At 51.8% G+C, this 23087-nt stretch overlaps 1 protein-coding gene and 1 long non-coding RNA gene across 11 annotated transcripts in view; one reads left to right on the top strand and one right to left on the bottom strand.

The window, feature by feature from the left end:
* The window catches only part of RIPOR3 (RIPOR family member 3), a 65112-nt gene that overhangs the window by 20963 nt on the left and 21062 nt on the right, over window positions 1-23087 (bottom strand). For 2 of the 6 annotated variants that reach the window (XM_074317882.1, XM_074317885.1), the window contains exon 2: window positions 6071-6189. The exons of 2 other annotated variants lie outside the window; for them this stretch is intronic. In XM_074317882.1, the coding sequence (XP_074173983.1) occupies window positions 6071-6189 (119 nt within the window). Of the gene's footprint in view, window positions 1-2178; window positions 2318-6070; window positions 6190-23087 lie in introns of those variants that run through there. 2 more of the 6 variants (XM_074317883.1, XM_074317886.1) reach the window with 2 other exon arrangements.
* LOC109444585 (uncharacterized) lies at window positions 2472-21913 on the top strand. Of its 5 annotated transcripts, none has more exons than XR_012491355.1 (6): window positions 2472-2525; window positions 2864-2981; window positions 5963-6232; window positions 12210-12444; window positions 16714-16880; window positions 18141-21913. It is a non-coding gene; the product is annotated as an uncharacterized LOC109444585 (long non-coding RNA). The 5 variants fall into 5 exon arrangements; XR_012491351.1 differs by having other exon boundaries at window positions 12125-12444; XR_012491354.1 differs by having other exon boundaries at window positions 5963-10118.

Below are 23087 nucleotides of genomic sequence, written 5' to 3'. Positions count from 1 at the left end.
GGTTCAACGCTGTTAAGAGAGAGGGAGGAATAACCAATCTTCTATAAGCCCCTGTATTTTGGGGGGTTTCCTTGTCAAAGCAACTTCGCCTCTACAAATATGGACTTTCACAACCACCTAGGAGGCAGGTGTTCATCTTAACCTCATTGCAAGGTAGGGAAACTGAGGCTCAGATAAGTGACTTGCCCCAGATCATGTAGGTGGCAGAGCTGGGACCACACCCAAATGTATTATTCAGGTCCTCAGGCTGGGATCTTGACCATGCAGCTGGGAGTGAGGTGCAGGATTCTCAGGGTCCTCAGAATCACCTGGAGGACGTAGACCTGGATTGCTGACCCCCCCTAGCCCACTGGAGTTTCAGAGAAGAGTCTGGGGTGGGGCCTGAGAATTTGCATTTTAATGTGATTCTGCTGGTCCAGGGACCACCCTTTGAGAAGCAGGGTCTCAGGGGAGTCACCATTTCTGCTTCACTCAGGAGATGTCCTGGTGCCAGAAACCCAGCTCCATGTCTCCCTGGGATGCCTTCACAGTCTGCTGTACATTTGAGGTCTAAAATCAGGGGCACAGGACTCATTCATTCATTCATTCATTCGTTCAAACACTCACAGAGCGGGGTTTCCCGGGTCAGGTGCCGTGATGAAGGCCAAGGGGCCAGGGTCCCACCCTCAAGGGCTCACAGTCCACAGGGAGAGGGGGCCTTGCAGTCTGGAGAGCCAGGCAGAGAGCAAGCGGGACACAGCTCTTACTCCTTCGCCAGGCCTGAGAGAAGGGCCACTGGGCCACTATTATGCCCTGGTTCCGCAAGCTGTGTTTCCAGCCCAGCCAGAAGCTGCACATTCCACACACGGATGCAGACACCTGCTGTTGACTCAACAGAGAGGAGCCATCCTGGCCACCCCTGCTGATGGGACCAAGTCCCAAGACCTGTGTTTCCCCGTCATGCTGCACAGCCGCACTGCAAACCAACATGCCAGAAATACAGACCCCAGGCCCTGTCCAGGCATGCTGAGAGCTGGTCCCAGCGGACGCGCCAGCAAGGAAGGTTCTGGAACCCCACCCTGGACCCTCAGGGGACTTACCAAGCTGGGAGCCTGTACTGTCTCGTGGGACATAAGCTCCTGGTCAGCCACCCTGTTCAAATCCCAGCCCCAGAGATCACAGGTACTTAACCTGCTGGAGCCTGAGTTTTCTCATCTGTAAAATGGGGATAATAAGAGTGCCTGCCCCACAGAATTGTCATGAGATGTCATTCAATTCAACAAATATTTACTGAGCATCGACTGTGCACCAGAAGCCATTCTAGGGGCTGGCAGCAGAACAGTGACCAAAACAGACAAAACCGCTGCCTCCGTGAGCTGCCGTGCCAGCTGGGGGACACCGTGGGAAGGTGTAACAGGCACAGGTTCTGGAGCCAGACACCAGGGTCTCTATCCGGCTCCCCCACTTCCAAGCTGTATGATCTTGGGTAAGTTATTGAACCTCTCTGTGCCTCAACTTTCTCATCTGTAAAATGGGGACCAGAGGAAGGATTGCCATGAGAGTTACATAGCAATAAGTTAATAAATGTAAAGGGCTTCAAGCAGTGCCTGGCAAAGAGTAAGCGCCACGTATGTGTCAAAGTCAAATAAGATCATTTTAAAAATCACATATCAGATAATGCCTAGTGCTGAGGAGAGAGAGGTAAAGGCAGGATACTGAGTTTAAATAGGGTGAACAGGAAAGGCTCCCCAAGCAGGCGATGTTGGAGGAAAGGCACGTGTGCAGAGCCCAGGGCTTTGCAGCCTGGTACATCATTAGTGCTCATTCCTGTACCTGCTGTTGCTGTTATTATATGACAGGTGACACTTTCCAAAGACCAGTAGGGGCTGTGCTCCTCGGCCCTCACCCTGCCTGAGGCCACATCCGCTCCCTCTTAGAACAGACCCTCCACCAAGTTGCCATCTCCAGGCCGGCAGAGGCAGGCAGGGCTGCAGCCTCGCAAGAGGCAGGTTTTACACAGGCTAGGGTCCCCGGCAGGTGGGTAGGCAAGCAGGTCAGGTGAGCAAGCAGCTCTGAGGTGGGAGCCGTGCTCACCTGCCAGCTCCCAGAGGCCCCAAGGCCCCAGCAGGTGCATGCCCTCGGCCAGGCCCCCCTTCCATCTACCTGAAAGCCTCCTCACTCTTGCTGCTGTGACTGTACCTGGAAGTGCCAGCTCCCGGGGAAGCTCTGAGCCCAGTGCTCTTGTCTGTACTTCAACAGGGCAGGTGTGGCAGCCACTCTGAGGGCTGGTCCAGCCAGGGGAGGCGATGCGAGTGCAGCCCCCGGATGGTGAAATCAGACTGCATGTCTGGCCCGGTGTCACAACTGCCAGGGCAGGGAGCCACCTCTAGGGCAGACGTTTCACCAGTCTGGGAGGACTCAGTAAATATTAAACAGCCCCTGGCATGCCAGACGAGATTCCAGATGGGCACGTGCAACCCACTGGCCCCAGCCCTCACATGTCCTTCTGTCTGGTGTCGTGGAGAAACGCTTCACCAGAGGACCTGGTGCGTGGCTGCTGCAGGTGCAGGGTCTGGAGGCAGGCAGGGCTCAAGTCCGCACCTGCCCCCTGCCCCTTGCTCTCAGGTGGGGCTGGGGTGGGCATGGGGCAATTACAGGACCAACTGGTGAGGACTCAGTGTAACAACAGTGTAATCCCACCTTTCCTCCTGGGTCTGGTGGTCCTAGCTGGGCGGGGGTGACGCCAAACACTCGCAAAGCTCAAACTGCTCTGGGTGCTTCCCAGGGACTAAGCCACTTCTCCTGACATATTCTGAGGTCCCTGGAGTCTGGTTCCACTCCCACGGGGCAGTCTGAGCACCTCATCTGTGTCCGCTCTCCTCAGGATCCTCACCTTGAAAGCCAAGGCCTGCTGTTGAGATTCCCCACCTACACTTCCCAGCCGTCCCAACTGAGGAATTCCAAGGTGGCGAGGATATCACAGTGTCTCTGGGCTCAGGAAGGTAGGTACCTAACAGCCGGGGAAGGGGAGATCTGCCTGAGGAGTGGCAAGAAGGGACTAAGAGCAGTGGTGCCTGTCAATCAGGGCGGAAAGGGAGAGTGTCTGGGTCTGGCCTCTTCTTAGAACCCCCTTCCTGAATATATATATATATATATGGCTTTATTATAGCAACCATTCACACCTTAGTGTAAAATTCCCCCACCAGATTACTTCCCCAAGTGAATTCTTTGATTATGGAATAAAAAGCCATGTCCAGGGTCAAAGGGGTTTCAGGTGTCAGAGCAGGGGTGAGAGTGAGGGACAAAAAGGGTATATAACCACCCCACCTAAGTAAAGCCCTGCTCTCCTGCTCTCCGTCTAAGATTATTTTGCCTGACCCACGCCAGCGGCTGAGTGCCTTGGCAAAGTTGCTGTGTTTCAGCCTGGTTGGATTACCTGGGAAGGTGAGGGCTGAAACCCAATCCAGGCCTTCCAGCCCCAGAGCCAAGGGTCCAGACCCCTGGGAGTTGGACAGAGACAGGAAGTTACAAATAGATGTGCTCCTTCCCTGTTGTGGTGGGCACCTCTTTCCTCATCATGGACGGGACTGCACGGAGAGGCTGAGGGCAGATGGTGGCCACTCAGGGACCGCAGAACCTGCCCGGGCCAGGCCTCCTCCAGAATCTCCTGAGGGGGGACCCCCAGGAGGAGGCGCCCACAGGTGGTGTCCAGGAGAGGAACAGCTTTGAGGAACCCGCTTCCTCAGCCTAGGATACAGGCTTTGCAGGACCTGCCGCTTACCCTTGCTGCGGACCCATGAGCCTGAGTGTCATGGGATCACATCCCCTCTGTTCTCTTCCTACCTCGAGTGCTGAACCCAGGAATCGGGGAGAGGAGGGCAAGAGGCTGGGGCCCACCTGGGGGCACTTTCTGGGCAGAGCTCCTGACTAGGGCTTGAGGAGACATTTCCCATGGATTCAGGAAATCCAGAGGCCCCCAAAGTCCTGACAGGAGAAGAGCTGCCGGCAGGACCAGCCACAGAATTCTTGAGGCCCCGTGCAAAAGAAAATGCAGGGCTCTTTGTTCAAAACTTATTGAAAATGTCTGGATGGAGACAGCAGAACGTTAAATCTACACAAGGGACCCTGTGTCAGTCTGCAGGCCCCTCCCTGATGCCAGATCCCAGGGGCAAAGTCCCCATAGTTCTCTATGCAATTAGAAAAGGTGCCCTCCGGGTGGACCAGCTCCATGCCAGGGTGCACTGGCTGGAGGCGCCCGTTGACCCGGCGACCTGCACAGCTGCCCTTAGCAGCCCTGGTTACCAACCCCCTAGGGCGGGGGACCTGGATGAAGCCCAGAAAGAGGCAGCTCAGGAACAGTTCAGTCAAGAGGCAGCATCATTCCAATTTATACTTAGCCACTGTCAGCAGCCTTTATGGATGCCTGCTGGGTGCTTTCCTCACACTGGCATCCACACTTTCTCGTCTCCGAAGCTGGGGTCGGGGCACTGGGTGCTAACTCCCTCTGGGCCTTTGGCCAGAATCCTCCTCTCTCTCTCATCACTGCCCCACGTGCTGGCCACACACCCACTTCCTGTCCCTCAAAGTTTATTCTCACCTCAGGACCTTTGCACTGGCTGTCCCCTCCACCTGACAGCCTTCCCCACCCCCACACCCTGTCGGCACATTGTTGTTTGCTCTCCAGGCAGGAGGGCAGAGCCTGGGTCTTTTTCTAGAGCTTGGACTAGGGCTGACCAGAGTAGGTGCTCCACACATAGGGAATGAATTAGGCATTCCCAAGGGTGCTTCCAGCTGGGACACTCCAGGATTTCAACCCTGGGACGCCCCACCTCCCAGGCACACCTTGGAAATGAGCAGCAGGAGAAGGTGAGTGAGCTGGGAGGGCCTGACCACTGGGCGAGGCATCACGGGGTCTAATGTGCAGCTGTTGGACCGGAGGGAAAAAGCTATGGGAGGGCCTGGTCTGGGGCTCAGCGGGGTCCCCCCAGGACATGGCATTGAAGCCAAGGTCTGAAGAAGATTCAGCAGGAACTGGCCAGGTGAAGGGTGGGAGGAGAGTTCTAGGAAGAGAACACAGTCTGGCAATGTTCCCAAGGGGAGAGAGGGCCATGTGGCTAAAGCACAGGGTTAAAATTAGGCTGGCCAGCCAGGTCACAGGGATGTCACGTGAAGGGATTGATTGCATTCCAAGTGGGAGGGAGCGCCATGACGAGATTTGCTTGTTGACTGACTCACTGACCACCAGGTTCTGTGCCCTGCTCTGGCTGTGAGTCTTACCTGCCTCCCACATCAGCTCAGACGGCAGGTGTCTGGGCCCCTCAGGATGCCTGACTGGCTGCCCCACCCTCAGGCCTGCCAGCTGGCAGGCGGCTCCCCAGGGCCTTGCACAGTGTCCGACATGAAGGCCTGGAGTCAGAGAGCCAGGCAGGCTGAGGCTGACTCGGCTGGGGCCCCCAGGCACAGAAACGCACCTTCCTCCTGGGAATTACCTACGGCTACAGGAAACACGTGGTGGCAAGGCCATGACCTCATGTCCAGAGGATCAGCACTTCCCCGCCCCCAGGCCATCTCTGCAGGAGCTGCGCCTCCTTTGAAAACTTTCCATGAGCACCTACTGTGTGCCAGCATGTGTCACTTCCTTGTACCCTCATGACAGCCCCACGAGGGAGGGACAGTCGTGATCTCCATTTCACAGATAAGGAAACAGAGACTCAGAGAGGTGATGTCACTTGCCCCAGGTCACAGAGCCAGGATAGGCAGCCCCATTTCCCATTCTGTCAAACAGGACAAACATTCCATCCTAACCCCGCCCCCAGGAGCCTAAGTTCCAACTCTAAATCAGTCTTGCTGTGTGACCCTGAGTGAACAGCTCCACCTCTCTGAGCCTGTTTTCTGTTCTGCAAGTGGGCCTGATGGGTTTCTCCCAACACCAGAAACCAGTCTCCTCCAATCTCTCCCTTCCTCTCTCTGTTCTCGGCTGCAGGCCTGGCATGAGAGCCAACCTCAGAGTCACTGGCAGTGTGGAGAGGATGTCCCTGCCGCCCCGCCCACCCTGGAAGAGCCCCACACCCACAGCACTGGCAGAACTTACGCGATCCTGCGGCTCTGTGCGCTGCTGAAGCCGGCGAAGGAGGCGCTCCGGCCCACAACGCCCACGGCCCCCGTGTCCCTGGAGGACAGGAAGCGCACCCTCACCGACATGGTTGTCACCTACAGGGAGAGGACAGGACAGTCAGCCTCACATCGCTGCCCGGTGAGTGCCAACCGGGCTGACTGCCCTCCACCGTGGCCCCCAAGGTCCTTACAACAGCCGCCGAGATGGGGCGGCCGGTAGTGTCCCCAGCTCCCCGATGAGAAAACTCAGTCTCCGAGAGGTTAGGGAACCTGCTTGCAGGAGTGGCAGGAGCGAGACTGGAAGCCAGGTCTCGGTACTCGGGGCTGGAGTTCTTAGAGCCTGAGCAATGCTGTGTCCTGTTGCAGGGAGAGACAGCTCCCCCGGAACCCAGCTCTTCTCAGCTCCCCTCAGCTTCTCCTCTGCCTACAATCATCACCCCCACACAGCCTCGGCAAGCACCTACTGCATGCCAGACATTGGAAACACACGCTGAGCAGGACAGGCAGAGTCCCTGCCCTCCGGGGCGCCCGGTCCAGCAGGATGGCCAACGAGCCACCAGACCATTATAGTTAGGAGTGGACGGTAAAGAGATGGGGAAGCCCAGGCGCTCCCTGACCCAGCCACGGAGGAGGCAACCAAGAGCTGAGAAGGAGAGGCTGAGGAGGGGAGAAGGAGACAGGAAAGGAGGGAAGGGTATCTGAGGCACAGGGAACAGCATGGTAAAAGCCTGAAGGTACAGAGGACATGGTGTAATCCAGACATGGAAAGAAGTTAAGGGCTTGAGGTGTGGCTCCAGGTGAGGGCAGAGAGGCCAGCAGAGCACAGGTCAGGGGGCCTTGGTAGCCCCCTGGAAGGACTTTGGCAATGCAATTGGGCAAAGGTACCAGAGAGCCATGAGAGGGTTTTGTGCAGGGGATGACGAAGCCCAAGTCACATGAGGCCAGGCTGCTGGCATCAAAGAGTTTCAGAAGCACTCCCACCCTGATCCATTGCTCCGTCTCTGACCCAACCTGCAATGAGGCCAGCCTGGAACTCTCTGTTTTTCCAAACCACCTCTAGATTGGAAAAATGCCACCACATCCCTTGGGACTATCGCCCAGCATCTTCCAGCATGGACAATTGGAAAGTTCTCCTCCATATCTAACCTAAATCTCTGCTGCTACAGTTTCATACCTTGTTCCTCAGACAGGGTAGGGTCAGTCCAACGATTCCAGGGACCCCACTGCCCAGGCCAAACCTATGAAAAAGCTCCACTCCACCAACTCCCTCCTGTTCCCACTTGGTGAGGCCCTTGCATTCCAGCATCCCCTTCACCTCTAGCTGAGTCGTCTCCACATCTTTGCTCATATTGGGGTCTCTGCCGGAATAGGGTTCTCCTTTGGGCCACATCTGTCCAGTGTCCAGTCCTGCGTTTTGTTTGTAGTCAGCCCTTGCCACGGACTCCAGAGCCCACCCTCTGAGCACCCCCCAGCAGAGCTGTGCAGCCCCCACAAACCTTCCCCTTTTCCTATTTATCCCTCACCCCACTGCCCCATGTGTGCTGTACATAGGGAAACACTGGAAACAAAAAAGCCAGAGCTGGGCTCAAATCCCGGCTGAGGGCCTCAGTGATCACATCTGTAAAATGGGAATTCAGAAAAGGACCAAGGGGACAATGTGCTGAGAGCACACAATGCAAGAGACACTCAGAAAGAGCTAGTTGTCCCTGTGCCCTCATTCTGACCAAGACCCCTGCCGCCATGGAGGTGACGTCTAACCCTGACAGTGGAAGCTGGCAAGCATTTGCTGAGCGCCCACTGTGTGGCAAGCCCCAGTGCAGGGACCGTTACCTATAAATCCATGAACAGCACTGCGTACATATGGGGAGGTTGAGGTAATCTGGTAATGGAGACATTACTTATTAAGTGCTTCTTATTAAGCCAGCCCTGGCTAAATGACTTATGTAACCTATCTTATTAAAACCCACACAACCCCCTTAGGCCGAGGAGCTATGGCTAACCTAATTCGACAGGTGAGGAAACTGAGGCTCAGAGAGGTGATAGCCTGGTCCAAGGACCCCAGCTTGGAAGCGGCAGAGCCAGGCAGACTCATTGTGCAAGGTCAGGCGTCCTGCACCCTACGATGTGCCCCAGCCCCGCAGGGCGGTCCCCATAGCCCCCACTTACACGGTGCTGCTGCAGCTTGGACCACAGACCGCAGCTCACGTGAATCGACTGTTACATTTTCAGGGATTTTGGTAGCTTGAAATCAGCCACAGTAGCAATATTTACACCAGGGAAACCAGCAAGCCTGACAAATTAGGGCTTTTATTCCTGCTGGTTTTTAAACCTTTATGAGCATCCCATCGCCCCCCACCACTCTTAGCTCCTGTTCTGGGTGACACTGGGAACCTTCTCAAACTGCTTGGCCGCCGCCAGCCAGGCGGAGCAAGGGGATGAGGCAGGAGCAGGAAGGGAGACCCCCACGGCCCGAACTCTGGAGTCAGGCCCGGCACTGGGGGAAGATTCGCAACACATCCTCATGAGAGCAGAGAATAATGACTGAAGGACTGAGACGCAGCCCGAGGTGCAGGCAGTGGGAGACCGGGAACAAAAATAAGGATTTCCGCCACGCGCTAGACTCCATGGGGCAGACAAATGCCTTCTGCAAAGAACCAGATAGTAACTATCGTTGGCTTTTCAGGCCATACAGTCTTTGTCATGGTGACTCACCTCTAACGTTTTAGAGCAAAAGCAGCCACGAACAATACATAAATGATGAGCATGGCTGTGTTCCAATAAAACTTTAATTACAAAACGAGCAGCTATTGATGGGTGACCCTGGGTAGCCAGCACTCTGCCTGCTACCTGCTCTAAGGGCTTAAAATCTCATTCAACTCTCCCCACACTGTAGGAAGCAAGTGCTGTTATTATCCCCATCTTGCAGATAAAGAAACCGAGTCTCCAAGAGGAAGAGAAATGACTCCTCCTAGGTCACACAGGTAGGAAACGCCAGAGCTGGGATTTGAACCTGGGCATGATGGACTCCACAGCCTGGCCACTTCATGCTACGCTGCACTGACATCACAGGGGCTAAGCAGAGGCTACCCAACCCCTCCCCCAGGAGCCAGACCCAGGCTGAGGGGGAGAAAATGGGGCCCCAGATGGAAATAGGTTCGTGAAGGGACCTGCCAAGCTAGATGCATGGCACTGGGAGGTGGCCGAGAAAAATCAAGCCTTATACCCGGCAGGCTTCAGGGTATGAGAGCCCAGGTCCCTGTGGCCCCCTTTGGACCTGAGTCAGTTCCACTGCCATCTCACTCAGCTGGAGGACTGAGGATGGGATGGGATGGCCTGGCTGAGACCCCTGACATCTCAGGCACCCTCAGTGGGCAGCTCCTGACCAGCCCCAGTGAATGCTGGTCCCTTTGACCAAGGATGATATTCCAGTTTAATCATTGACGTGACAGGGGCACTGACCACTGGGAAAAGAGGCTGGGCACCTGGGAGACCTCATCCCCCCACCCCCCTGCAAGCCCCCTCCTCGCTCCTCCCCTGCTGTGGCTGGCATGAACCCTTTAGCTGCTGGATTGTGTGAAGGTCTGGGAAGTCCCTGGAGAGGGACACTCGGGTGGCTCAGGATAGCTCTGAGCTACCCCACAGGGCATGAAAGACAGCCCAGAGACCTCGCTGGTCCCTGGGAGAGGAGAGAGGCACAGAAGTCATGCAGGTCCCAAACCTTCCGTGGCAGACAAAACTACCTCTTCCTGTGGGTCCCTCGCTGCCTCTCTCTGGCCTGGAAACCTGGGCAGCACTTGCTGACAATGCCACTTGGATGCAGCTGGTGGTCACAGGGAGGACAGGCCAACTGAAGGGGCTTCTCACACAGCCAGCTGCTCCCCAGACTCTGGGGACTGTCCTTTGGCGTCTTCCCCCAAGGTGTGGCTGGAGGGAGCTGGAGTCCACTCCACTAAATCTGTCCTGCTCACTGCTGGCCAAAATCACCCGCCCTCCAGAGGGAACCTGCAATTTCACCTCATTTGGAGGTAAGGCTTCTAAATTTAATGGCTGGGCTCTCAGGGCTGGGCAGCTTTTATGCCTGAGCCCCTCACTTAGGGCTCTCTTATATCCGCTCAAATGCCAGCCGGGGCTTAGTTTGCTTACAGGAGTTTCCAAAATAGCCCCTTTGGTTTAGCATGAAAGGAAATAGCAAAATAGCCCAGGAGAGGAATGTGGGTTTAGACATAAGACATCCCAAGGAGGCTGCTCTGCGAACCAGACGGTCTATACCAGATGGAATCCAGAGTCTACAGCCTCTGTGACCTTCCTGCTCAGGGCAGGTGATGTCCTGCTCCCGCTCAGGCCCATAGGCTCGTTAAGGACCCGTCACATGAGTGACTGCATGAGTGCACAGGTGGGCCATCGCATTGGACTTCACAGCACACCTGTGCCCATTTCACAGATGAGAACACTGGGTGCAGCCACAACAGCCAAATGCAAGGGGAAGGGTAAATAGCCCTGGCTGAGCCATACGGAGGACAGAGGACCTTTGTGTGGCCATTGGGGATGTGACTTTGAGGAGTAATGACATGGTAAAATGTTCAAAATAAGATGTTGAGTAAAAAAGAGCGCAATGTAGACTATATCCAACATGGTCTCAGTTTTAATTTTGAAACAATACCTTCGGTGGACACATAATTCCCTCATAATTAGAAAAGAATGTTAATTTGAAGAAAACAGAGACATTGAGTAAGCTGTCCTCTGTTGCACAGTAATTAAGCCACAAAGCTGACTCTGCAGGCGCTAGGGAGGATCCTCCAACCTGGAGAACTTTGCTTTTCACGATGAACCTGGGATCAGAGGAGAAAGTTTCCTTTTCAAAAAAACATGTATTTTTAAAGGTTCACAAATACTGTCATCTACACTGCCAGCTAATCGACTGGTGTTTCACCCAGGAGAGATGACTTGTGAATTTCTGTGAACTAGCCAGAGGATGTTTAATTTACATGCCCCCGTCACTGCCCTGATCACCGCGACACACTCCCATCACCAGCGGCTTGGCCCAGGATCTCCTGGAAGAGACAGCTACATTTGGGGGAAGAAAGCTTTTTCCTGAACTGCCAGGGGCGTGGGAGTGTGTGCGGGTGCGGGGGTGGGGGGCAGGATGGGGAAGACAAAGCCTACATGGCAGATGACAGAGGTGGGGACAAAAGCCGACACTCTGGGACATACAGTGGGGCAGCTGAATCCCCTCTCAAACGCCACCCCCACCCTGTTTTGCTGTAGGACAGGGGATATAAAAGGGGCCAGACAAGAGGTACTGAGATGAAGTGAGGGGGCAGAGGAGGGGGCAGTGCACAGAGACCCCAGGAAGGACAGAAGGAGACCACACTCTGGTCAGTGTTCCAAGCCAAGCACCTCTGTGGGATGTCAAAACCTAAAACCAGTAGTAACGCTCATGCAGCCACCCTTCGAGAGCACTTACGATGTGCCAAGTCACTCCAGAAGCGATGGTGGGCTCTCTCAACCTCAGCACTGCTGACATTTGGGGCCGGAAATTCTTTGCTGTGGAGGCTAGCAACGTCCCTACTGGATGCCAGGAGGTCTCCCCTGTCCAGACGTGACAACCAAGAATGTCTGCAGTCACGCCACATGTCCCCTGGGAGGCAGAATCACCTCCAGTGGGCACCTCCGGGTGAAAGGCAGCTCTTGAAATCTGTTCTAGAAGGTCCATGAATTAGTGTGAAGGTGTTAGGGATCATTTTCATGGGTGAAAGGAGTCCTACTGAAGATACTATATTCAGTTGACTACAAATATTGTCCAGGCTTCTCCCCCTCATATGAGTAGGCCATGGGCACCTGGGGGGTTCCAGCAGCCTGACATCTTTGGAAGGGGGCCTGGGCCTGCAGCTCCCACCGGGCCTCTGCCATCTCACCCTCCATACACACGCACACGCATATACATGCTAGGGCACGGACAAGCGCCGGGAGGCCTGAGACCCAGACCTTGAGCTTAGAGAAGAGGCTGACTGAAGTCTGCTTGCTCTAACAGAGTTCTGTGTGAGACCTGCTTTCATGGTAACCCCCCACTGGCAGCAAGGAGACCCCCAAAGGCTACCTACCCTTTTTATCCAAAGGAAGCCCACCCTGGAGGAGCACACACTGGTGTGGGATTCAAAGCCGGGCAGGCTGGATCCTGAAGGCTACCCTGGCCGACGCCTGCACAGGATGTACCGCCCAAATTCTCCATCATCTCAGGGACACAGACCCTCCCCCACCACAGCTGGACATCAGAGCAGCATCTCTCTACTCTACAGCCAAAGGGACTGAGAGAAGGCCACTCCCGCCTGCTGTCTCTGGAAGAACAGTCAGGTAGGTTCCTTTCCCAGGGCCCACTTCTCCACCAGGCACAGGGGGCCCAGTGCATAGGACCCACGGAAATGGTCAGGCTACTTCTAAACTCAGAAGGCAAAAAAAGAACTTTTAGGTCAAAGAGAATGTTTTACTATATGATATTGGACATATTATTAACCACATATGAATAGCATATTTCATTGTATAACATATCCATTTCTATACCAATTCAGCCATGACATACACTATGTAACGTTGTTTATGGAAGACAAGTCCCGTGAAGGCCAAGGTGCTCGGGGCCCATGAAAGTTATCACGGCCCTACCTGTGGCTGTCTGCCAGGCCTCCCTCCCTCCCATCTGTCTCCCTCCGGCCCACAGGTGCCCTCTCCAGCTCCTTCCCCACCCGTCTTATTATGCAGATCAAGTTAGCCCTTTGTGCCTTTCTCCCCACTTCTCTCCTTTTATCTCCCACTTTCTCTATTCCCAATTCCACCTGGCCAAGCAGAGACCAAGCTGCTGAGGGAGTCAGGCTGGACGTTGCCTTTGACCTGACTTAGCTCATTTGACCCTCACCAAGGTGTGGTGCTGTAGGTTCTACCTACTTTGCCCCGTTCAGGACCCTAGCTGGGAGGCTGTTTAAGCATAGACAGCTTGGCTTCCAGCCTAAATCCTCAACCACAGGCCCACGGGTCTCAACTGCCAGGTCTGTAAAATGGGTCGGGGGACACCTACACAGGAGTCATGCCTGTACTGTCATCCCCAACTTGGTGCCCTGAGGGGGGGCCTTTCCTTCCCCAAGGATCCCTGCTCAAGCTCCCACATCCACCTACCCTGCTAGCCCCCCTCCCCCCTCAGCCTGGCTTCCACTCCATGGGGGGGCTCACTTCTTCACTTGCATTTCCCTGATCCCTAATGGGAGCCATATGCTCATTGTCTTTGAATCTCCTCTTCTGGAATTTATCAGTTCACATTCCTTTGTTCAGTTACCTACATTTTTCTTATTGATTTCAAGGAGCCACCTATAAATCCTGGATGGCAATCCTTTCTCAGTTTTCTGCCAGCCCCTCACTCACCTTTTAACTCCTTCTTAATGGGTGTGTGTGTGTGTAATGGAAGCTTCCAATATTTATGTGCCCAGGTCTGTCAATACCTTCCTTCTATGTCTCCAAGTTTGAAGCTACATTGTCTACGTTTAAGATGAGGTTTCTAATCTGTGGACCACTAAAGCCTAGCTCCCTGGTTAGAATTTTGCCTCCCCACCCGCCCCCCTGCCCCAGGCTATAAAGTCCTCAAGGGCATCTCCTCCACAAAACTCCAAGAGATTTCACTATCTGCTCTGCTTCTCAGAAACACCCTGACTCTGACCCCTCCTTTCTACCCCCTCCCCCAGGACCAAGCCTCCACCACTTCTGGGGTCTTCATTGGTCCTCCCTTCTCCACCTTGCCCTCTGCCCTCACTGGAAAGCAGAGTAAGCTTTTAAAAATGTCCATCAGTTTTCTGGTACCCCACCCAGGCTCGGGGCTTCTGGGCGCTCTCAGAATTAAAATCTCACCCCTTCACTATACCCAGAAGTCCCTTAAGGAGATGCCACCTCCAGAGAGGCCACGTTCAGAGGTGCCTAAGGATGGAACCCAGACAGGGACGGCCAAGAGCTTCCTACCCGCTCCCTACCAACTGCCCAGAAAGGCAAGAGCGAGAGTCCCACTGTGCTCCTTTCCCACCCCTCAAAAATTAATCACAACTGGGGCTTGTCAGAGTAAAGGCAGGTGCAGGGCAGGTGGAGGTGGATGAGAGTTTACACAATCATCCAATTTCCACCTGCCCTCACCCAGCCTGTGAAGCAGGCAGGAAGAGATGCCCGCACTCCACCCCCACACACACTTTTATAGCTGAAGTCCTGCAGCTCAGAGAGGAGAAGTGGTTTTTCCACACTTGCACAGCCAGGTAGAGGTGGGTCAGGAGGGAAATGTTGGCATTTGGACATGTTTTGAACACTTGCGTTGGGGGGGGAGAGGGACCGCACTGGAGGAGCCCATCAGTGGGTGAGGGGCTAGGGCTGGAACCAGGGAGCCCAGTGGGTGTAGCTCTCAATCTCGACCACACCCCAACCTAGACCCTGTGTCTCATGAGGCTCCATAGCCCAGCAGTGCTGAGTCAACCTTCTGGAATGCCCCAGGCTCCCCCCACAGCAGGCCCTGGGACTCCTGCACAGACACGTGGTCTGTGGGTCTGGTGGAGAGGGGACTATTTGCTAATAGAGGCTGTTCACAGCACGGGAAATGGTCAAGGGTTCAACAAGAGATGAGCCATCTGGTCGTCCCGAGGTAAACAATTTACAAGAGATAAATCAAACCAGCCTGCTGTTCTGGTTTTTCTTTCAACAATGTGATGTGCAGTTTCCTTTTCCTGTGGGTGCTGGGTGGAGAGAGAGAAAGAGAGACTGTCCCAGGCACGCTGGCCCCAGCTCAAGTGCCTCCTTAGGGCAGGGAGGCAGGAAGAGTCAGATTTTTTCACACCTCTTTTTGCCACATGGTTAACCCACATTGTAAGGAGAGTGGATTGTCTCCCAAAGGAACAGACTTATTTTCTAGAATCCAAAACCTTGAAATTTCCAGAATTTTCAGCCTTAAATCCATTTCCTGTTGGAAGAAGACCCCTACTGGTCCCCCCAGGTATTGCAGCCCTGCTCTACCAGCCTCTGCAAATGCCCACACAAAGGAGAGAGACAGACAGAGACAGAGACAGAGACAGAGGCAAAGGATGGATGGATGGATGGATGGATGGATGGATGGATGGATGGATGGATGGATGGATGGATGGATGAATTTGGGGTATGTATGTGGCTTAGCCTGAAGTAAACAGCTTGTGCTGGAATTGTCATCCTGCAGTTTCCGAAAGTGTTGCAAAACTGTGTTTGGCTGACAGTGTTGCAGGCTGACGCTGGAGTTTGTGTACTACAAGCTGTTTATCAATTAATTCCCTCTTTGCCAAACATTCTTGCTTGGGTTATTGGGAAATGATTTCGGTGGGAATGCATCTCCAATTTTGTAATGAAAATCGCCAATTTTGTAATGATAGCCTCCAATTTTGCAATTAAAATTTTGCAATGAAAGAGAGCTCGCTTTACAGAGGCTCACATTACTGAAAATGTGGCCAGGCCAGATGGTTCCCACAAGATCAAGGACAACGATAGTACTAAGTTTGGAGCTCATGTCATAAAGAAACGTGACATCTTGGGGCCAGGATTTTGGGACTCTGCAAAAACCTATGAGGTACACATCGAGATTCACAGGGAAGGTGATGAGTGTAAGTCTTGGAGGAAAAAAACCCAAGTTCAAGTCCAGTATTTGCCTCTTTGTAACTTATCCTCTGAGCCTCAGTTTCCTTATTTTTAAAATGGAAGTCATTGAAATTCCCTTAAGTTACTTTACAGTTGTAAGGACATGTGTTTTTCTCCTCATTTAAAGGACAAACCAAACTAGAATTTATAGCTTTTCCCACTGCTTTGTGCTGCTAAGTTTAGAGACATGAGGTAGTGTATTCGTTTTCCATGGCTGTTGTAACAAAGATCATACACTGGGTGGCTTAAAACAACAGATATGCATTGTCTCACAGTTCTGGAGGCTAGACAGCCATGATTCCTCTAAAGACTGGAGGAAAGAGTGAGTCCTTCCTGCCTCTTCCAACTTCTGGTGGTACCATCAGTCCTGGGCATTCATTCCTTGGCTGATATCTGCCTCCCTCCAACCTCTGCCTCTGTTGTTACCTGGCATTCTCTCTATGTGTCTCTGTCTTCACAAGTCGTTTCCCTCTTGTTGTAAGGACACCAGTCATAGTGGATTAAGGCGCACCATAATGACCTCATTTTAACTTGACGGCATCTGCAAAGACCCTATTTTTAAAAAAGGTTGCATTCACAAGTACCGTGGGATAGGACTTCAATCTAAGTTTAGGCGGACACAATTCAACCCATATCAGGTAGAAAACACTTTGTTTAGCCCAGCAGTTCAATGAGGTTTTGGATATGCCAAGGTGGGCCCCAAGCATTGGTGGGTGGAAGAGGAGACCATAGACTATTCTGAATAAGAAAACACAGAAATGTGCGTGTTGATGATTGACAGCTGGAGAAGCAGGGAGGGGAGATGGATGACACATGAAATTCTCCAGGCAATGAAATTTTAGGATGGGGATTCTGGAGTTTACTTCCAAATATGCTCCCCCTGGACTCCCATGGCCCCAAATTCTATGGGCTTCCTTCCTGATGGTACCCCATTTTCCTTTTGAGGACTCAGTTCTTGACCACTGCTGTCCGTCTGATGGGTTGGTCTGGGGCCCCACAGACCCCTCACCAAAGGGAGGCACAAGACCCAAATCAAGCTAAGCAGATGCAGCCGTTCTGGAAAAGGAATGACAGAAGACAGAACAGACTGGATTGCGCTCACGGTGGCCATGGTAGGACGCTGACGGCAATGTCTGTCTGCTATCAGCCCATCTTGGGTTCCTGAGCCCTTGGTTCAGCCCCATTTCCAGGCCTGACTCTCTGGATCCATTCTCAGTGAGCTGCCCTGCACTCCCACCCCCAACCCCACCCCAGGGGCCTTCCAAGACACCCTGTGAGCTGCAATGAGCCAGATTCTTGTATACCAGCTCACAGCAAATAGCTCCAAACTCTGCTTTCCCAGCAGCCTTGTGTCAGCAATACTTTAGGAAGAATGAAAGAACTGGAGCAGCGTCCAGTGTGGGATAAAAGGGAAGAAGAGCAATTTTAGGGGAAGCACGGAAAAATGTAAAAATGAACATTTCAGCCAAAGGTGCCTACAGGAAATGTTAAGGCCCTCAAGCATCCTTGGGGATAGTGGCGAGGTCCTGGGTTTCTCACTGGGATGTCAGCCTGGCTTAAATATTAAAGGGAGGGTTACCCCGCACGAAGTCTGAAAGCTGTGGACTCCCAGGGACTGACGCTTGGCCTCCATGTCGAGTCTCAAGCAGAACGCCGGCATGTGGAGACGCAGGAGAGCGGTGACGGCTCCCTGACACACTGCCCCCAGGAGAGCACGGCCCCTTGCTTTGGGCCTGTGCATCACAGCCTCAGCTCCGGGCTGGGCTGTGGCCCGCCAAGCGGGGACTTCCTGCACACATGCTGTTTTGATTCTGCACCCCTGGGCTTTATTGGTTTTCTTGCTTAATGAGGCGAGGTTCACCCAGCCCAGTGGCAATCCCTGTAAAAGCAAGTTTGGATGACCCAGTGTGTTGAGTTTACAAGGACGTGCTCCCTGAGGGCTGGGCTGGCTGCAAACAGATGCTACGCCCCTTGCAAGGACAGCACTGAGGTCTGAGGGTTCTAATGGGAGGCAGAGGTGCCATGGGCACCAGGAGCCCTGGGCTGGGAGTCAGAAGATCTGGGCTCCAGCCCCAGCGGCTAAGAGGCGTTTGCCTGTCTCTTGTGGGTAAATGTGCTACCTCGCAGCATCAACAGGATTGCAGATGTAGAATCAGCCTGCAAACCACAAGGCTGTATGCAAATGAGAGGCAGGACCAACACGGCTGTAGCTATTATTGCCATGGTTATTAGAACCTAAAGCCTTCTGGGGCTTTAAAGCATTTAAAGAGGGTGCCCGGTGACCTCTGACCTTGAGCCATCCTCTCCTGTTTGGGAGTGTGTGGAACCTGTGACTATAATGCAATATGACTCCTCTGATTTTACTCTTGCAGGCAAAAGAGGTTTAAAGCATAAGAGGGATTCGTGTGAGGGAGATTCTTTATTTCTGGCTTTGGTGATGGGAGACCACATGGTAAGGAATACTGGAGGCCTTGAGAAGGTGAAAGTGGTCCCAGCTGACAGCTGGTAAGGAAGCAGGACCTCAGTCTTAGAGCCACACGCAACTGGATGGCACCACCAAGAAGGGTCTTGGGGGTGGATTTGTCCCAGACCCTGCACACAAGAACTCAACCTGACCCATATCTTGAATCTCAGCCTTGTGACACTCTGAGCAGAGACCCCAGCCACATCATGACAGACCTCTGCCCTGCAGAACTGGGAACTCAAACCCTGGGATTGTATGAAGCGGACAGGTTTGTAATTTGCGACCTTGCAATAGAAAACCAAAACCTGCTCTGTTAAGAAAGCCTTACGTGGAAGGTTCCTACACCAGCTCCCAGTGCTGCTTAGTGGTCAGAGACAGGCCCAAATCCTGACTATACCGCTCGCATGGGACGTTGGCCGGTCTACCTCCCCGGCCTCCCAGAAATCTCAGTTTCCTCATCTGTACTATGGGAAATTAAATGTGTGTAAAGCATCAGAGAGGGTATGTCGTAAGGGATCGTAGTAAGTGCCCCAGAGCCATGAGCATTGTACATGTTGGTGATGAGAATCAACTGACAACAGAACAGCCGTGCACCAGGGACGGGAGCGAGCCCTGACCCGGTGTCCTGGGAGTTCTAGGCCACTTGGGGAATCAGGACACTAAAAAGAAAGCTCCAATTTTAAGGAGAGTAGGTGGCACATCCATTACAGTCTTTGTGGGCACAGTGAGGCAAAGACCAGGCCTCAGAGCGCTGAGCTCCCCTCAGAGTCTGGCATGGGCCAGGGGTAGTTCCCTTCTCAAGAGCCCCTCTGCACTGACTTTCCTGAGGAGGAATCTTTTATGGATTCTGCTGCTAAGCCTCTGTCTGACGCCTGAGATCAAGGCCTTGTCCTTGTGAGGATGTAGAAAAACTGGGAGCCTCGGACACTGCTGCTGGGAACACGAAATGGTGCAGCCACTTCGGAAGACGGTCTGGCAGTTCGTCAGATGGGCGAGCATAACGTTACATGACAACCCAGCAATTCCAGTCCTCGGTACACACCAAGAGAAAATGAACATCTGTCCAATAAACCCTGCACACAAATGTTCTTGGCAGCATTATTTGTGATAGTGAAAACATAACAACTATTCAAATGTCGTCAGCCAATGGGGTCACCCATCCATACAATGGGTTACTATTCGACCCTATAAAAGAATGAAGTACTGCTCTATGTTACAACATGGATGAATCCCAGAAACACTATGCTGAGTGAAGAAACCGAATATAGAAGGCCATGTATTATTGCTGTGCAAGTCCAGGACAGCCCAATCCATAGAGACAAGAAGTAGATTAATGACCAGAGGATTAAGTAGCAGAGGACAGTGGGAGGGACCGCTAATGGGCACGTGTTTCTTTTGGAGGCGATGAAAATGTCCTGGAATTAGAGGGTAGTGATGGTTGCTTACCTTTGTGCATACGCTAAAAACCACTGAATTGTATACTTTAAAAGGGTGAATTTTATGGTATGTGAGTTCGATCTCAATTTTTTGAAACAGATTTTTGTTTTCAAGTCCTGACTGTTACTGACTTGCTGCTTGAGCGTGGACGGATGACTGGGCCCGAGCCCCCAGTTCCTCGTCTGTAGGGTAGGATAACCACAGCACTACCACGGGCGTCTGCTGAGATCACATAAGAAAATGCAGGAAAGTCGTGCTCAGTAAAGGGACGTGTTAGAGTGTTCGTGCCCAGATTAGTCGCTGGAAAAGTAGAAAGTTGGGGTGATCTCTCAAGGGTCTGCCTCCTCCAGCAGCTCTGCTCCCTAATACACACACTGCCAGGCTGGTTTTCCTCGTCTGTCCAGCCCCTGTTCCCTCCACCCTGAATGCCCTGTGTGGTCTTCTATTGTGCCCAGCAGCGCCTCCTCTGAGCTGCTGTCCTGTTCCCAGCAGAGCCCTAGGGAATGCTGTCCCCTTCCCGAGTCCCTTGCAGGGAGGCGCTAATGGCAGGCAGAATCACACCCGGTCCTTTCATCTCCCAGGCCAGGCTCTGAGCAGCTTCAGAAGGGTCATGTCTTATGTTAGTGTATCCCAAATTTCATTCATTTAGCACCTTCACAATTTCCCCATATTTGGGCACCAACTGTATCATAAGTTACTTAACACTTGTCTTTAAATCAACTCACTTTTCAAAAAATAGGTGTATTTGAAAAGGACACGTTAATCATGACTGTAAACGAAGGGCCAGTGTAATTTGCTATCAAGAATAAACATAAACAGGAACCGCAAAATAGTCACACTGGACATAAAACCGAGTTCAAGTGCATGGTTGCCTGTGAAGCCTCTGCATTTTGGGGGAGGGGGAGCGGTGAGGGGGTCTTAGCAAGGCATTAAAGACATAGTAACAACAGACTTTCTCATTAGCATAATCACCACCGGAAGATCGTAGAAAAGGCACCTACATGATCTGTGAGTCACTGTTATTTAATGCCTGCACATCCTAAACCATCTCCCCTTATCTCCTGCAGGTTGTAACTTAACTATCACCTCCTTCTGAGGCCTTTCCTGGCCCCTCATCGAAGTGGGACTACCCCTGTCTCCCCTCCCATTTCTCGACCCCATTCCTGCTTTAATTTCCTCTCTGGGATACCTTCGGATGCCCTATACGCTGCATTGTCCTCGTCTATTGTCTGTCATGTCACCCCAGCGAGAGTGCAAGCTCTAAGAAGCGGTTTTGCTGCTCACGGCCCGGCACGCCCAGAAAATGCCTGGTCTCTAGGAGGCATTCAGTACACAGCTCCTGAATGAACGAATGGACGAATGAATGAATCTTGTGTCTTCAGCAGCTTTGGACTCTCTCACACTAGCTTTAAACAGTTGTTGCGTGAGCAAGTGAATGAATGAATTCATCCGTCAATTTTTGCCTGGATAGTGAAGCTCCCAATTTTTGCCATAACCCAATACGTGTGTGTATATGTTTTCAAAGTCCCCAGTTCTAAATTCCTCCTGCAGATTGTCTCCAGGACTAAAAGAACGGAACCTTTGCCAAGAAAAGAGGTTGAATTCTCAGGCCTCCAGTTTAGGTTAAATAATGATGATTGACCAGGAAAAGAAAGTTGGGGACCCCAAAAAGTTGTGGGGAGATGGAGGAGTGGGGAGAGTATTCCCCCAGAGACAAAGTCTTCCTGTCCCTCCTGCCCAGCGCCCCTGGCACTCTGCTGAGTGGGAGAAGCCAGCCAGACACACAGGCACGCTGCAGTTACTAAGTGACCCTAAGTACATCAAGATGGACGTCTTGACGCCAGCCACTCACAGTGGGTCTGGAATGAATTGGGAGGTTGTTAAGATCTCCGACTTAAGCCTCTTCTCACAGGAAAAATATTTATTTCACTGAGCTCTGCTTTTTGGAAACCTGCGCCTGTAACAGTCTGCATCGATCTAGCAGAGTTTTGGCTACTGCTGGCTTTTGTCTCCTCTCCTGTCTAGGGCCGTGTGTGTGTGTGTGTGTGTGTGTGTGTGTGTGTGTGTGTGTGTCCAAGGTTATTAAGCAATCAGCCATAAGACACAACCAGGACACTCTGCTCTACTTTAACCAGAAAAAAACAGACACAAACTGAGTTTGTGACATGAGACATAAGACTTGGGTGTTTTATCTGTAAAGATGTCTGCTTGCAAGAGACAATTATCTTTCCTTCCCCTTTTATCATATATATATATATATATATATATATATATATATATATATATATAGTGTAATTTGCCATATATATATATCTCTTTGGTTTGGGAAAAAAAATACAAGTCTGAGGAAGAAAGTAAAACTCACTCCTACTCTTTCAAGGAGCCACGATTAGCTCTTAGTGCACAGGTCTTTTCATTCCTTTTCTACTTTTTGGAGCCTAAGAGTTTGAATTCCAGCTTTGCCACTTGCTGGCTGAGTGATCCTGAGAATCACGTCACCACTTGGAACCTCTATTTCCTCATCTGGGAAATGGAGCAATAATAGTACCTACCTCTTTGGGTCATTGGGAGGGGTAGATGATAGAAATTACATACTGAGCTTAGCAGAGTTTCTGGCACATAGTAAATGCTCAGTAAATTGTACCTATATTTATAGGATAAATGTATACAATTTTTATACCTTTGTTTTCATATAACAGTATAGCATATACATTTTCCCATTTCATGATTCTCATAAGCATTTTCAATAACTGCAAAATGTTCTATTGCAGGCCTACACCAGCATTTTTTTAACTGTTCCCTGTGGATAGAAATAAAGGTGGCTTCCACACTATTACAAAGGTTGCTGTAACAAGCCTCTGTAGACTCAAATCTTGGTCTGCATTCTACATTCTGTCTTTAGGATGAATTCTCAGAAGTGGAATTATTGGGTCAAATGGTATGAACACTTCCAAGAACCTCAATATATCATATTTAGCCCGATGAGTTGCTTTTCAGAAAGATAATCACAGGTTTGTATGAGAGACTCCATCTCACCGTGTCCCACTGAGGATTTTTACCTTTTAGTTGTTACTAATTTGACAGGCAAAAAATGTCATCTCATTCTTTAATTTGCATTTTTAAAATTTCACTTACTATTTTTCTAATACTGATTTTATTAGCACCAATATATTGAATGTTTACTCTATGCCAAGCATGGGCTTAGATCTCTGTAAAATATCTTAATCCCACTCTGGGTAAGAGTGAAAGCAGGGCTTTGAACAGATATTTGCACCCCCATGTTCATAGCAGTGTAATTCACAACGGCCAAATGGTAGAAGCAACCCAAGAGTCATTGACAGATGAGTGGAAAAACAAAATGCAGTATATGCAGACAAGGGAATATTATTCAGCCTTAAAAAGGAAAGAAATTCTGACA

Source organism: Rhinolophus sinicus, linkage group LG13 (assembly GCF_036562045.2).
Source record: "Rhinolophus sinicus isolate RSC01 linkage group LG13, ASM3656204v1, whole genome shotgun sequence".
NCBI lineage: Eukaryota > Metazoa > Chordata > Mammalia > Chiroptera > Rhinolophidae > Rhinolophus > Rhinolophus sinicus.
Note: the sequence above shows the minus strand (reverse complement) of the source record. Positions and strands in the feature narration are given on the sequence as shown.